The sequence below is a fragment of the Podarcis raffonei genome, chromosome 1, assembly GCF_027172205.1.
Source record: "Podarcis raffonei isolate rPodRaf1 chromosome 1, rPodRaf1.pri, whole genome shotgun sequence".
Taxonomy (NCBI): Eukaryota; Metazoa; Chordata; class Lepidosauria; order Squamata; family Lacertidae; genus Podarcis; species Podarcis raffonei.
Window position 1 is genome coordinate 130,201,135 of NC_070602.1, and position 15,687 is coordinate 130,216,821.

Below are 15,687 nucleotides of genomic sequence, written 5' to 3' on the forward strand. Positions count from 1 at the left end.
GACGACTCTGGGGTTGCGGCGCTCATCTCGCTTTATTGGCCAAGGGAGCTTCCGGGTCATGTGGCCAGCATGACTGAGCCAATTCTGGCGAACCAGAGCAGTGCACGGAAACGCCGTTTACCTTCCTGCCAGAGCGGTACCTATTTATCTACTTGCACTTTGACGTGCTTTCAGCCTGCTAGGTTAGCAGGAGCAGGGACTGAGCAACGGGAGCTCACCCCGTTGCGGGGATTCGAACCGCCGACCTAATGATCGGCAAGTCCTAGGCTCTGTGGTTTAACCCACAGCGCCACCTGCGTCTGAACAGATGATTACTTGTGAGTAAACGTTTTATACTTTACAGAAGACTGTGTAGCATCTTATTTTAGGAGGGATTAAACGGGGAAAATACCAGGAAATATTTACAGAGACTCTAACGTGTCTGAGCAAGCTATCTGCTGTGCGTGTGTTTAAAAAAGGGGGAATGTTAGCTCTGCCGATTTTGTTGAACTTGTAAAGACAAGTTGGGATAGGATATCTATCCCTAAACATTCCCACAGGAGGGTCACAGGTCTTTAACACCTCTGCTAAGTCCCTTAAAGGCTGGCACAACTGCAGGGACAATATTCACTCACATCCAAGCCCTAGACTAGAGAGGAAGACTGGGGTTCCTATCGCCACCCTTGCCAGAGGGCAGTTAAAACCTAGCCCATGCAGAACCCCCAGAATCCTAGCCTCTCTCACAGGTTTGTTGTAGTCAAGGTAATACTCCACCCCAGTGACTTCCCCGGAAAGGAGCAATGGTTAGAGCCACTCTGGATAGCGACACGGCATTCTCTGAGCTGTCTGCTAACAGAGGAACAAATTTACGAAGCTGATTGCTGAGGGATTCTCCCAGCCAGAACCACAGAAGTCCCGTCAAGGGAAACCCAAGCAAATACTCCCCGACAGGCATAGGCAAACTTGGCCCTCCAGATGTTTTGGGACTAAAGAAGCCATAGCCCCGCGACCCTCTCCCAGCTGGAGAAGTGACGCGTGACTATGGCAGCAGCCTCTCCGCTGCGCGTTTCCGCTGCTCCCTGACCTGCTCTTTGGGGCTGGTGGTGGGCTTCCCCCCGCCAGCCCCAAAGAGCAGGTCGAAAGGAACCTTCCAAGGTAGCCGCCTGAACGCACCTTAAACGGCACCTTGTTTTAGAGCAGGAAAACAAGAGGGGGAAAATTCTCCCACTCTCTGCACAGCGCCTCCTGCCGCTTCGCTGAAGGGGCGCTGGGCAGAGAGCGGAAGAATTTTTTTCCCTTGTTCTCCCCCCTCTAAAACAAGGTGCGTCCTATTGTCCGGTGCGTCCTATGGTGCGAAAAATACGGTAATTGTAAGGAGAAAAGCAATCATTTCCTTAATAACAATTTGAACAATTTAACTAAAACAATAACATTATAGCATATAATGATGTGGTTTTTTAAAAAAAAAGAACTTAGACTGAGTTTTAGCACACATGAAAAACTTAAAACAAATCCTTATTTCCTGATGGACTTTGGACTATAACGTAACTTAAAACAGAAAACTATCTTTAGAAAGATTTTTCCTCCAAAAGCATTTTATTTTAAAAATCCAATTTAAATTTCTAAAAATCCGATTTAAATTTTTTTTTTTAATCAGTAATTTTTATCCACTCTGGCCTCAACTGTTTTAGGCTAAATGTGCCCGGGAATCAAAAAGTGCAGGGATTGCAAGACAATCAGAAGCAAGAACTTGAGAAATAACATTTGTTTCTCTCCCCTTCCAGACGCTTACCGCATCGTGGTTCTTACGGAACCGGATCACTTCCTGGTCATCCTCGAACCTGCCGCCCATTGCGGCTTGAGTGACGGCCTTCATCGAAAAGCCAAGCATGTGCTGACTGAGGGGCACATGCTGAGATTCAGGGAAGGACAGCCATTTTGCAAGAAGCTCTTCTGACAGCTTGAAGAAAAGAAGAGAGATCCTGTGTCAAACCATTGCTTTGCCCCCCCCAAGTTACTTTGAGAACGAACTAAGGTAAAGGAAGCATTTCTTACTTGTCTTGTCCCAACAGCTATCGATATTTCATTTCGCTTTTAATTTGTTAGACCGCCTTTCTATATTAAGATATACAAGGCAGTTTGCAAGCTGAAGAAACAACGAAGGTCACACCCCTTCTAACAATCTGATCCAATACAAAAATGCCACAATATACCGTATTTTTCGCTCCATAAGATGCATTTTTTTCTTCCTAAAAAGTAAGGGGAAATGTCTGTGCGTCTTATGGGGCGGATGCATGGTCCCTGGAGCTGAATTGCCCAGGGTCAAAAAGCAGATCATGCTTTTTTTTTTTTTTGAAAGAGGGAAGTGGGTGTTGAAACAAAGCCGCTGGTCGTTTGCGGGGAGAGAGATAAGGGACGCTAGAGATAAAGGAGGCTGCCTGGGAGGGGGGAGGTAAAAGCCCACAGAGGAGGAAAACAAGAAAAAAAATATTCTGAATGAAACAGTGGATGTATCATTTTTGTGGTTCATGCTGTGGCCACAGACATGGGTCTGATGGTAAATTTGGGGTGACCCAATGCAAAAATCCTGAGGATCCGTGGGCTTTTACCTCCCCCCTCCCAGGCTGCTCCCTCCAAGAAAGAAGTCCATGTGGATGCCAACTCACCTGGGGCTTCCACATCTCAGAGCACAGATGGGACTCTGGGCCAAGACAATGCTTTGCAAAGAATGTAAGATGGAAGTAAACGGGCAAGATTTAACTGGGGAGGAAGCAAGCAGATTTCTGCATGCTAATGATGAAAGATTTAGCAACAGCAATATTAGGAAAAGCAGAGACATCACCTTGCCAACAAAGGCCCGTATAGTCAAAGCTATGGTTTTCCCAGTAGTGATGTACGGAAGTGAGACCTGGACCATAAAGAAGGCTGATAGCCAAAGAATTGATGCTTTTGAATTATGGTGCTGGAGGAGACTCTTGAGAGTCCCATGGACTGAAAGAAGATCAAACCTCTCCATTCTTAAGGAAATCAGGCCTGAGTGCTCACTGGAAGGACAGATCCTGAAGCTGAGGCTCCAATACTTTGGCCACCTCATGAGAAGAGAAGACTCCCTGGGAAAGACCCTGATGTTGGGAAAGATGGAGGGCACAAGGAGAAGGGGACGACAGAGGACGAGATGGTTGGACAGTGTTCTCGAAGCTACCAGCATGAGTTTGACCAAACTGCGGGAGGCAGTGGAAGACAGGAGTGCCTGGCGTGCTCTGGTCCATGGGGTCACGAAGAGTCGGACACGACTAAACGACTAAACAACAAGAACAACCCTAATAACTTGGCATCCCATTACGTCCGCCACCTTGCCAGTGCCTCAAAAGGGACTTGCCTTGTTCAGACAGACACCCACCCACATTGCTACCAAACAACGGAGTGAGCCCTCAAGACTAGGCGATTCACCTTCTGAATGGCTGAGAAGTTGTTCTGCAGACACTTGGTCACTCCGTTTTCATAGAGCTTCTTCCTCAAGACGCTCTCGCCAGCATCTCCGCCGAGGCCGGACTGGTACCGCAACAAGGACTTCAGCATCGTTTCAAAGGGATCCGCTACGCAGAGGGAGAGAAAATCCAAAAATCCAACAGAAATCCCTGCCACGTCCCCCAAAAAGAGCAGTATCCAGTGATGCGTGGGTCCGTCAAAACATTTAACGGGGAGCAGTTTCTACTTCTCGCGCTTCCTGGCCAAAAAATATCAGGGCAGAGTTTGTACCTACCAATGCTCCTCGTACAGCAGATTGTGGTGGCCAACGCGGTGCCCTTAATATGTTGCTAAACTACAACTCCCACCATCCCTCTCCAATGCCCATGGGCGTAGCCAAGGGGAGGGCAGGGAGGGGCAGCTGCCACCCCCCAAATCAATAAAAAACAATAAAAATACATAGCTAACTGAAGTTCTGCCCCCCCAAACAAAAATGCTGGCTAGACCCATGCCAATGGCCATGCTGTTTAGGGCTGATGGGGAAACCCCCACATTAGCTACCCCTGGAATAGATTTATGGATGACTAACCTTTCCTGCTGTGACTCTTGTCTTTGGGGACGTGCAGGCCTTTTTTAATGACACGGGTGGCGCTGTGGGTTAAACCATAGAGCCTAGGACTTGCCGATCGGAAGGTCGGCGGTTTTAATCCCCACGACGCGGTGAGCTCCCGTTGCTCGGTCCCTGCTCCTGCAAACCTAGCAGTTCGAAAGCACGTCAAACTGCAAGTAGATAAATAGGAACCACTCCGGCAGGAAGGTAAACGGTGTTTCTGTGCGCTGCTCTGGTTCGCCAGAAGCAGCTTAGTCATGCTGGCCACATGACCCGGAAGCTGTACGCCGGCTCCCTCGGCCAGTAAAGCGAGATGAGCGCCGCAACCCCAGAGTCGGCCACGACTGGACCTAATGGTCAGGGGTCGCTTTTTAACTTTCCTGCAACAAGGTGCCTTCCATACAATTCTAGCCCTCCCCTCCATTTTAGTTTCTGAGACACACTTTGACAAGACCACCAAGGGGGTCCTCTTTGAAAGAGTTTTTTTCAATCATGGGAGATAAATTAGAAGCCAGCAGAGCAGTTAGGAGCTCTGCGGCAGAATTCACTTATTATGCAAGCCACCTTGCTGGCCGGCAATATCCCCTGCCCAGCACTGCCAAAAACTCCAAGCCATCTGCCATTCAATTCAATTAGCAAAAACGCAGCTGGCACTCTCCGCAGAGACCCCTCCTTGCCATATTACCGGGTTTTTACCGCACATAAAAGGTACCTCCGCATTATTACGACCGTGGCGGGAAACACCAGAGGGAGCGCACTGTGGAATGTGTGCAGAAGCATTTCAAAATACTCATGCGCCTGGGTCTGTCATAGATAACAGTGTGCCCCCCGAAAAGGTCTCCATAAATATCCCTTCAAAAATCATGTCCTAAATGCACAAGAAGCTCTTTGCTATTCCCTTTCGGGTTCTGTCCACACCAGCTCAGCTTTTCCGACACTGAACCCCCCCTCCTGAACATTTTACTGATGCCCAGACTGGGCACCCACCCTCTGCCACGTTCTGAAGAGGAAAAGTGCAAAAAGCTTCTGTTTGCAAGCAAGCATGGTGTCTGATGTAGGCGCCTTTTCTCCCCATTCATGCGGAAAGAGGCACGCCCCCAGCCATTTTGTAGCTTTTTCCGTCCTTTTAGATGTGGCAGCCATTTGGCGTTACGCCACACAGACGCCATGGCAGCCATTTTGTTAACGGCGCCCACGGCACTCTCTCCAAATTTGAAACAGGCCCCCTGCCCTCGTCAGGCATTTTGTGTTTTTCACCTTGTGTTTTTAGGTCACAAACATTCCCGCAGTCTTCAGATGAAGGCCGGTATGCAAATTTAATAAATAACAACAACCACCGTTACCCTGGGGGTGCTTGTCAGAAATGCACGTTGCAATATGTGGGAAGCTGTTCTTACAGAGCTTAAAACAATTTCTGTTTGAACCAATTGTATTACTTTTGACTGGAAAAGCATAAAAGCCAAAACAAAACAAAGTAGACTGAGAGTCCAAAGAGGAACGTTTCGTGTTATGTCACAAATTGCTTGTAATTCTTGTGTCTTCACATATCCAGTCTCCCTTGCATAGCCATTCTTAATTATAGTTGTTATTATTACAGTGGTACCTCAGGTTAAGTACTTAATTCGTTCCGGAAATCTGTACTTAACCTGAAACTGTTCTTAACCTGAAGAACCACTTTAGCTAATGGGGCCTCCTGCTGCCGCCGCGCCGCCGGAGCACAATTTCTGTTCTCATCCTGAAACAAAGTTCTTAACCTGAGGTAATATTTCTGGGTTAGCGGAGTCTGTAACCTGAAGCATATGTAACCTGAAGCGTATTTATTGAATTTATACCCAGAGGTCTCAGGGCAGTTATAGTGCCATGCAATCCACATCTAACTTATTTTCCTTTCATACCCCTGTGAGGGGCAACAATAGCACCAAGGTCACCTCATGGTGGGCGTTCTGGCTGGGCAAGGACTGAACTCCATGCCACCCCAACCCGAACACACGCCTTTCCACACTTAATTTCTTGCATTAGATTTCACAGCTCCCCATTTATTTATTTATTTTAAATAAATGTTTATTAAGGTTTTACAAATCAAAAGATTCATCATTTCAAATGTATCATTTCCATGAATGAGGCTCACATAGAAAACAAAAACAGCAAAAAACACAAAAATATATAGCAAAAAAGATAGAAAAATAGAAAAAAAGAAAAAAGAGAAATCCTCTTTCTTAGATTTATAAAATTCCATACCCCTCTGTCTTGACCTCCTCGCATCCCCCTTTTTTGTGTTCCTCTTTATTCCAATCAAATTCAGCAAGTTCAAAACCTTATTTAAACCATACTTAATTCTATATTCTTCTAAATATTATGTCCCAATTTTTCATTGTTTTAACCCATACCTCATCTTATATACTATGACATAATAATGTTCTGTTCATAACCCCTTCTCCTTTTTAACGTTCTTCTTTTCATTCACATTTAACCAAATCACACAAACCCTGTTACCTTCACTTCCCACATCATATTAACACTCAAACATTTTGCAGTATTTTTGTAAATAGTCCTTAAACTTTTTCCAGTCCTGTTCAATCAGTTCTTCTCCCTGATCACGAATTCTGCCAGTCATTTCAGCCATCTCCATGTAGTCGATCACTTGCGTCTGCCATTCCTCCACGGTGGGTAGATCTTGTGCACAGCTCCCCATTTAATCCTCGCAATGATCCTGGGAGATAGGTTAGGCAGAAGAGGCGTCCATTGGTCCAAGATCATCCAATGAGCTTCATGGTGGCTTGAACACTACACCACTCAGCTGTGCCAAATTCAGCAGGATATTATGGATTCACAGAAGCCGCCTCAGCTTCTGTTTGACGTCTGTGATGCCCTGCTTTTGATGCCTCTGGCGGTTCCCTCTCTGCCAGAGACGTGAAGCTACAGGAAACTGGGCACAGGGCCTTCTTGGTAGTGGCACCCTCCCTGAAGAACACCCTCCCATCAGATGTCAAGGAGATAAACAACTATTTGACTTTTACAAGACATCTGAAGGCAGCCCTGTTCCGGGAAGCTTTTTAATGGCTGGTGATTTACTGCTGGGGTAGGCAACCTAAGGCCTGTGGGCCGGATGCGGCCCATTCGCCTTTTCAATCCAGCCCACGGGTGGTCCGGGAATCAGCGTGTTTTTACATGAGTAGCATGTGTGCTTTTATTTAAAATGCATCTCTGAGTTATTTGTGGGGCATAGGAATTCGTTCATTTCCCCCCCCAAAAAATACCATATTTTTCGCTCTATAGCACGCACCCGGCCATAACACGCACAGTTTTTAGAGGAGGAAAACAAGAAAAAAATATTCTAAACAAAACAGCGGATGTATGATTTTTGGGGTTCATGCTGTGGCCACAGACATGTGATCTGACGGTGAGTTTGGGGTAGCCCAATGCAAAAATCCTGAGGATCCATGTGGATCCATGCTTTGTAACCACGTTTTTGCACCACTGCGGCCCCAGGCAACAGTGGGTGCGTGATTTTTTTGGTGCAAGCTGTAGCCATGGACATGCTATGTGATCTGATGGTGAATTTGGGGTGACCCAGTGCAAAAATCCTGAGGATCCATGTGGATCCGTGCTATGTAACCATGTTTTAAGTGGGGAGGGAAGGAAAAGCACTCAAGGGACAAGGAGCACGCGTGGGGTGGGTGGAGAAGGATGCTGTTAATAATGCAGAAGAGGGGTATAAGAGGAGAAGGCTCCTCTCCTCTCCCGCTTTGCTCCTTTAAAGCAAGCAGGCTCTCTGTCCCTCTCTCCTCCCCACTCAGCGGGTCTTCTCCCGCTTTGCTATTTCAAAGCAAGCCATGGAGGAGGGAAGGAAGGGGAACCATGGATCCTCTGCTCACGACTGCAGCAGATCCCCCCGCCATCCGTAGGCATTCGCTCCATAACACGCACAGACATTTCCCCTTACTCTCTAGGAGGAAAAAAGTGAGTGTTATGGTGCAAAAAATACGGTATAGTCCGGCCCACCACATGCTCTGAGGGATGGTGGATCGGCCCACGGCTGAAAAAGGTTGCTGACCCCTGCTTTACTGTGTTTTTAATATTTTCCTTAGAGCCGCCCAGCGTGGCTGGGGCAACCCAGTCAGAAGAGTGACATAATAATAATAATAATAATAATAATAATAATAATAATAATAGTAATAGGCAAAAGCCCAAGGATCCATGCAGCGGCATGAACAGAAGTACCCCAAATGCCACACAGTGAGTTTAATACTTTTTTAAAAAAAGTGAACCCAGTACAGTGGTACCTCGGGTTACATATGCTTCAGGTTACATACGCTTCAGGTTACACACTCTGCTAACCCAGAAATAGTGCTTCAGGTTCAGAACTTTGCTTCAGGATGAGAACAGAAATCGTTTTCCGGCAGCGCGGCGGCAGCAGGAGGCCCCATTAGCTAAAGTGGTGCTTCAGGTTAAGAACAGTTTCAGGTTAAGAACAGACCTCCGGAACGAATTAAGTACTTACCCCGAGGTACCACTGTAATACATATGACCGTCCAAAGATCCCTTAAGGCCATGAAGTCAACGGCTTTGGTTAGGCGTTGGGTGTCCAGCTGTCCAGAAACCATTTTTAAGTGTTACTAAACACATGCCTAACAACGGGTAAATAAATAAAAAAATCGCCTCCAAACTATCCGTTTGGCAAGCAGGCTTGCCCAAGGAACCCAGTAACTTTTATTTGCACCTGAAAGGAAAAGGTGTGAGCAAAGACGTGGTTAAATACCACACTCCTCTAAGGCAAGGAGCTTTTCAAAAAGCATCAGGAGAAATTTAAATAGTTGTCAGAGTCAAGTAAACTGCAGCCTCTGGGTCAAACATCTCTTCTCAACGTTGCCCCACCAAATTTCAGCAGGGAAGACTGGAGTAAGTTTGAGCATCTCCCTCACACACGCAGAGATCACTGGTATCTTTGAGCTCTTGCGCTATGAAACAGGCCACCACTCTCAAAAGCTTAAAGGTAAAGGTAAAGGACCCCTGACAAGTCCAGTCGCGGACGACTCCGGGGTTGCAGCGCTCATCTCGCTTTACTGACTGAGGGAGCCGACGTTTGTCCGCAGACAGTTTTTCCGGGTCATGTGGCCAGCATGACTGAGCTGCTTCTGGCGAAACCAGAGCAGCGCACGGAAACGCCGTTTACCTTCCCGCCAGAGCGGTACCTATTTATCTACTTGCACTGGTGTGCTTTCAAATTGCTAGGTTGGCAGGAGCTGGGACCGAACAACGGGAGCTCACCCCGTCGCGGGGATTTGAACCACCGACCTTCCAATCGGCAATCCCAAGGCTCAGTGGTTTAGACCACAGCGCCACCCGCGTCCCGCCTCAAAAGCTTATCCCCCAATAAATGTGGTCATTTCTACAGTTCAAACCCAACTCGTATTTTTGTAGACACTAGGAAGGAAGAGCACTCACACGTCTTGTTGGGGTTGATGTGCTGCTTGAGGAGATCCATAGACCCAAGACTAATCACCAGACGCCGTCCAAACCAGAAAGAGACCACAGGGCCGTATCTCTCATGGAGATTCACCTGGAACTCATGCAAGCTACCGCTAGCGATGATATCTGGGAGGTTTCCATCTCTGGAACGAAGAAAGGACAGAGATGACTGCCGGGTGGTAGGACAACTAAATTTTACTCCACTGAAATGAATGAACAGCTTGGTCGATTACTTTCAGTTGAATATCACCCATACAATTTGCCATCAAAATTCTGAACATGCCAAGATATAGGGGATCCCATTAGAACCCTCCACTGCCCAAGTTGGCATTATCGTCTGTGCCACAGACACCTTTGCTATGGCAGACATGTTGCGGTTGGTGACAAACCTATGACACTTGAAGACCTGCTGGAGTTCCATGTGCTCCATGCAGAGATCTCCACTTCTGAATGCTCCTGGTGGAGCCACTGGACACAGCAAGGAGTATGCTTTGGTGCCAATGGGGTGCCCAGGGATGTGACCGCCCTCATGAACCCTTGGGCAAGAGTAGTAGTAGTAATAATAATAATAATAATAATAATAATAATAATAATAATAATAATAATTTATTTATACCCTGTCCATCTGGCTGCGTTTCCCCAGCCACTCTGGGCGGCTCCCAACAGAGTATTAAAAATACAATAAAAAATCAGACGTTAAAAACTTCCCTAAACAGGGCTGCCTTCAGGTGTCTTCTAAAAGTCAGGTAGTTGTTTATTTCCTTGACATCTGATGGGAGGGCATTCCACTACCGAGAAGGCCCTCTGTCTGGTTCCCTGTAACTTGGTTTCTTGCAATGAGGGAACCGCCAGAAGGCCCTCAGCGCTGGACCTCAGGGTCCGGGCAGAATGATGGGGGTGGAGACGCTCCTTCAGGTATACTGGGCTTTAAAGGTCAGCACCAACACTTTGAATTGTGCTCAGAAATGTACTGGGAGCCAATGTAGGTATTTCAGGACCGGTGTTATATGGTCCTGGCGGCTGCTCCCAGTCACCAGTCTAGCTGCCGCATTCTGGATTAGTTGTAGTTTCCGGATCACCTTCAAAGGTAGCCCCACATAGAGCGCATTGCAGTAGTCCAAGCGGGAGATAACCAGAGCATGCACCACTCTGGCGAGACAGTCTGCAGGCAGATAGGGTCTCAGCCTGCGTACCAGATGGAGCTGGTAAACAGCCGCCCTGGACACAGAATTGACCTGCGGCTCCGTGTTTAGCTGTGAGTCCAAAACGACTCCCAGGCTGCGCACCTGGTCCTTCAGAGGTACAGTTACCCTGTAGGAACTTTCCCCATCAGCAGCTCCCAAGAAGATCAGGACATACCCCATTTGTACACAAAAATATTACTCCTCTGTGCACGGAGGGGAAAAGATTCACGCCCTTGATCAAGCGTGGAGAATCTGCGGCTTGCCAAGTTTTGCTGGACTCCAACTCCACAGTTCAAGAAGGACACTGACAAACTGGAACGTGTCCAGAGGAGGGCAACCAAAATGGTCAAAGGCCTGGAAACGATGCCTTATGAGGAACGGCTAAGGGAGCTGGGCATGTTTAGCCTGGAGAAGAGGAGGTTAAGGGGTGATATGATAGCCATGTTCAAATATATAAAAGGATGTCACATAGAGGAGGGAGAAAGGTTGTTTTCTGCTGCTCCAGAGAAGCGGACACGGAGCAATGGATCCAAACTGCAGGAAAGAAGATTAGGAAGAACTTCCTGACAGTAAGAGCTGTTCGACAGTGGAATTTGCTGCCAAGGAGTGTGGTGGAGTCTCCTTCTTTGGAGGTCTTTAAGCAGAGGCTTGACAACCATATGTCAGGAGTGCTCTGATGGTGTTTCCTGCTTGGCAGGGGGTTGGACTCGATGGCCCTTGTGGTCTCTTCCAACTCTATGATTCTAACTCCCATCAGCCTTGATCAGCCTGCCCAATGGTCAGGGACGATGTGAGTTGTAGCACAGCAACATCTGGAGACACGATTTCCCGCCGCTGCCCCAATCGAACATGTAAGAAGCTACTTACTTTTCATCCGTCGGAGTCATCCCTGGGATACCTGAAGCCTGCCTGGAAGACTAAGGAAGGAAAGGAGCAATAATCATAAGCACAATCCACAGTTGATGGAATTCAGTCACGTAAACGGAGGCTTGAATGGAACATCAAGATTATGTGCTGCACATTAGTACAGATGTACTAAGCGAGACCATTATAAAGCAGCAGTGGATATCTAAAAGTATTTCCCCCTCCCCAAGTTTGAAATGCTCAAAGGGCAGAAAGATAGATCAATTCAAGATATCAAACGGCAGCACATCCACAGGGGTTTGAGGTGGCAGTCTTTCCTGACCCAACCCTGAAAAAAGCGGGACCCTTTGTGAAACGTGATCCGAGTTCGAATCAGGACAACCCCTGCCAGTCGGAATAGCACTGGCTTGCTAGGAAGATGGTGGGCTCCTTCGCAAAGGGCTATGATCCTCAACACACTCGCAAGGGAGCAGTCCCCCTTGCACCCAACCTCTGAATAAACAACTATTAAGTTGTCAGCCGGCAAACTTGCATACCTGTACTGAGCGGAAAGCCCCACCAACTTTAGCGAGGGCCTTACTCCCGTTAAACGTGCAGAACATCAGGTCGCACATCTGCAGCCATGGCTCATAGCCAAAGATAAACTACCCGGACACTGAGGTCCAGCACCGAGGGCCCCTTCTGGCGGTTCCCTCCCTGCGAGAAGCCAAGTTACAGGGAACCAGGCAGAGGGCCTTTTCGGTAGTGGCACCCGCCCTGTGGAACGCCCTCCCATCAGATGTCAAGGAAATAAGCAGCTATCTGACTTTTAGAAGACATCTGAAGGCAGCCCTGTTTAGGGAAGCTTTTAATGTTTAACAAACTACTGTATTTTAATACTTTGTTGGAAGCCACCCAGAGTGGCTGGGGAAACACAGCCAGATGAGCGGGGTATAAATAAATTATTATTATTATTATTATTATTATTATTATTATTATTATTATTACCTACGGGAAAGTTGCTCCTGAAGTTTAGCCCCCTCCTCCTCGAAAAGACCACCTTGCTTTCATCTCCTGTGGTTTTTGCCCTGCTCAGCTGCACATGTACACACTACGCCAGAATTTCGCCAGAATTTCGGATCTCCATCTGTTTTGGAGAACTACAACTCCCATCATCCTTGGCAAGCTGCGACAGCAGTCAGGGACAATGGGAACTGTAGTCCCAACTTTGCAAAAACGCCTTTAAAGCGTACTGGAGGCGCGTCCCCTCCCTCAAAGGATTCTGGGTCCCGTAGTCTGTTCAGAGTTGCTGTAGAGCTGGAATTTCTCTGCGAGGGGTCAAGTCATAGCTGTCAACTTTCAGATTTGAAAATAAAGGATCAGCAGCCTCACCTGCCCTGAGAACAGTCTATGGGATATTTAACAATCCGGAATAGCAGCGGGAAGCAGCGCTTGAATACGGGAATTTCCCGCAAAAAAAATAGGGAAGGTTGACAGCTATGCGTCAAGTGCTGCGTCCAGAATCGTTGGAGGGGAAGAACTTCAGACTTACTTCCGAGTAGCCCAACTCCCTGCATTGCAGAAATCTCCGCTAGAGCAATATCTGCTTGTGCTGTTTCAGAGCACAATTCATAGTGTTGGTGCTGACCTTTAAAGCCCTAAACGGCCTCGGCCCAGTATACCTGAAGGAGCGTCTCCACCCCCATCGTTCAGCCCGGATGCTGAGATCCAGCGCCGAGGGCCTTCTGGTGGTTCCCTCATTGCAAGAAGTGAGATTACAGGGAACCAGACAGAGGGCCTTCTCGGTGGTGGCGCCCGCCCTGTGGAACACCCTCCCTTCAGATGTGAAGGCAATAAGCAGCTATCCTATCTTTAAAAGACATCTGAAGGCAGCCTTGTTCAGGGAAGTTTTAAATATTTAATGCTGTACTGGTTTTAACACTTGATTGGGAGCCGCCCAGAGTGGCTGGGGAGACTCAGCCAGATGGGCGGGGTATAAATAATAAATTATTATTATTATTATTATTATTATTATTATTATTATTATTATTATTATTAAAAACACACCTTACCTCCGGTGCAGGCTCACCCGGAACTAAGTGCCACTAACTAAACCCAACGGCGGGACTCCCTCCCCAGTAAAGCCATTAGCGCTGCGGGGGACGCGCCGCCGCTTCCGCGCGGGCACTTTCTCCCGGCGCCCCAAGATTCTAGAACCCCTTTGATCTCCCCTTTGATCTCCCGGCGCGCGCGCGGTGCAGCCTTTACCGGGTAGAGGTAAAGCACGGCCCCCACCAGGACCAGCAGGAAAGTGACGGCGAAGATAGCGAAGTCCAGCATGGCAGCAGCAGCCCTTCCTCGCCCGAGTTTGGGTGGCAGCAGGGCGGAGATCCGAGCAACGGGAGAGGCGAGAGCAATCGAGCTATCGGCTGTGCGAGGAAGGCGGGGAGGGGGGCGGGACTTTTCCTTGAAACGCGCGTGCACACACCCACCCCCCAACCTGATGGAGGTCCAGTCCCAGCTGCGCCCAAGGGTGCGTTTTGCAGCGCCTCTCCGCGCGCAGCTGCTGCTGCAGCGCCTGGTCTGGCGTCCTTTCGCTTTCCGGGAAGAAAAGCGGTGCATTTGCACTGTTTGCACTTTTTTGCACTGTTGCTTTTCCCCCTCCCTTTGTAGCTTTGGGCTACAAAGCATTCCTGAAGCCCTTGATCCCGTCGAAGCTGCAAGGACGGCTGAAGCAAAATTCACTGGTCAATATTGGTCAATATTCATTGCCTCGCCGACGGTTTTTGTTTTTTCCTACGCACGTTGCTCCACTGCCCTCCGGTACAAAAAGTCTTGCAGCGGTTGCTTATGAACCAGAGCTTTGTTTAATATTTTTATTAAATTTTCTGTTTTACAGTTTCAGATAGACGTTTTGCATCCTTGAGATATCAGTGACTTCCCTTCTTCTCTTTCCATGGTTCGTTTTGCATATCTTGTACCCCTCATGTTTTACAAAAACTATACCAATCGGTTTTCCATTATTACGTCCATCAAAAATGATTTACGCTGTTGAATTTATCTTAATGCTGCCTGCGTTTTCAGCTGCACAGTTATTTCCCATATATTCAGTACAGTCATACGTCGGGTTGAGGTATGAATTTTTTCGGGTTGCGCTTTACGGCAACCCGGAAGTAACGGAGCGTGTTACTTCCGGGTTTCGCCGCTCTCGCATGCGCAGACACTCAAAATGACGTCACGCACATGCGCAGAAGCGGCAAAACGAGACCCGCAGACGCGCCGTCGCGTCTTACGTTTACTTCAGGATGCGAACGGGGCTCCGGAACAGATACCGTTCGTATCCAGAGGTACCACTGTAAATGTTTTCCAATCTTCCATACAAACGTATGTTCTTCTTGTGCTCAGAACTTTGGATCTGCTTTCTTAGATGAGATATATTGTTTCTGTACATTACTCAATGTGTTCAAAAATAGGTTTAAGCTATGCACTGAAAACTGAAACAGCAACAGGCAACTTACAAAATAATACAAAGTTGTTAATCAATATCAATCCATTTCCCTTCTGACATACCCTCCCTCTCGGCCTCCGGGTTCTCCCCCAGCGTCCAAACAAACTCTGAGCTCACCCACAAAAAGTCTTGCAACAAGAAAGAGTTCTTCAAAACAGTGGACATCATTCTAGTCCAGGGGTAGGTAACCCAAGGCCCAGGGGCCAGATCTGGCCCAATCGCCTTCTAAATCCGGCCCGCGGACAGTCCGGGAATCTGCATGGTTTTACATGAGTAGAATGTGTCCTTTTATTTAAAATGCATCTCTGGGTTATTTGTGGGGCTCTAGACTCTCTCTCTAGATTTGCTTTTATGGGCAGGCCCAAAGTGGATGGGATTTCCTCAGGCTGCCCACAACTCTGTCTCTAGATCATAATTTTATTAATTGTCAGTTATAATCTAATAATGTGCCATAAGCCTCCCATAGTGGCTGGGGAAACTCAGCCCGATGGGTGGGGTATAAATAAAATTACTATTACTATTATTATTAGTTTTCATAGAGGAGAGTGGTCTTTTGAGCACTAAAGAGGACAGAAAACCGGAATAAATAAAAATCTCCAAAATATGGTTGCTTGTGTTTGGAAACT

General features: G+C 47.6%; 1 protein-coding gene across 3 annotated transcripts in view; it reads right to left on the minus strand.

Moving 5' to 3' along the window:
* Positions 1 to 13,994, minus strand: part of LOC128402159 (cytochrome P450 20A1) — a 44,379-nt gene extending 30,385 nt beyond the window's left edge. Inside the window, exons 1-5 of one of the 3 annotated variants that reach the window (XM_053366118.1) lie at positions 13,822 to 13,994; positions 11,578 to 11,627; positions 9,503 to 9,669; positions 3,430 to 3,575; positions 1,772 to 1,939 (exon numbers count right to left, since the gene is read on the minus strand). In XM_053366118.1, coding sequence (XP_053222093.1) covers positions 1,772 to 1,939; positions 3,430 to 3,575; positions 9,503 to 9,669; positions 11,578 to 11,627; positions 13,822 to 13,893 — 603 coding nt within the window. In that variant the 5' untranslated portion in view covers positions 13,894 to 13,994. Of the gene's footprint in view, positions 1 to 1,771; positions 1,940 to 3,429; positions 3,576 to 9,502; positions 9,670 to 11,577; positions 11,628 to 13,625; positions 13,775 to 13,821 lie in introns of those variants that run through there. The other 2 variants (XM_053366126.1, XM_053366135.1) reach the window with 2 other exon arrangements.
* Positions 13,995 to 15,687: the final 1,693 nt, after the last annotated feature.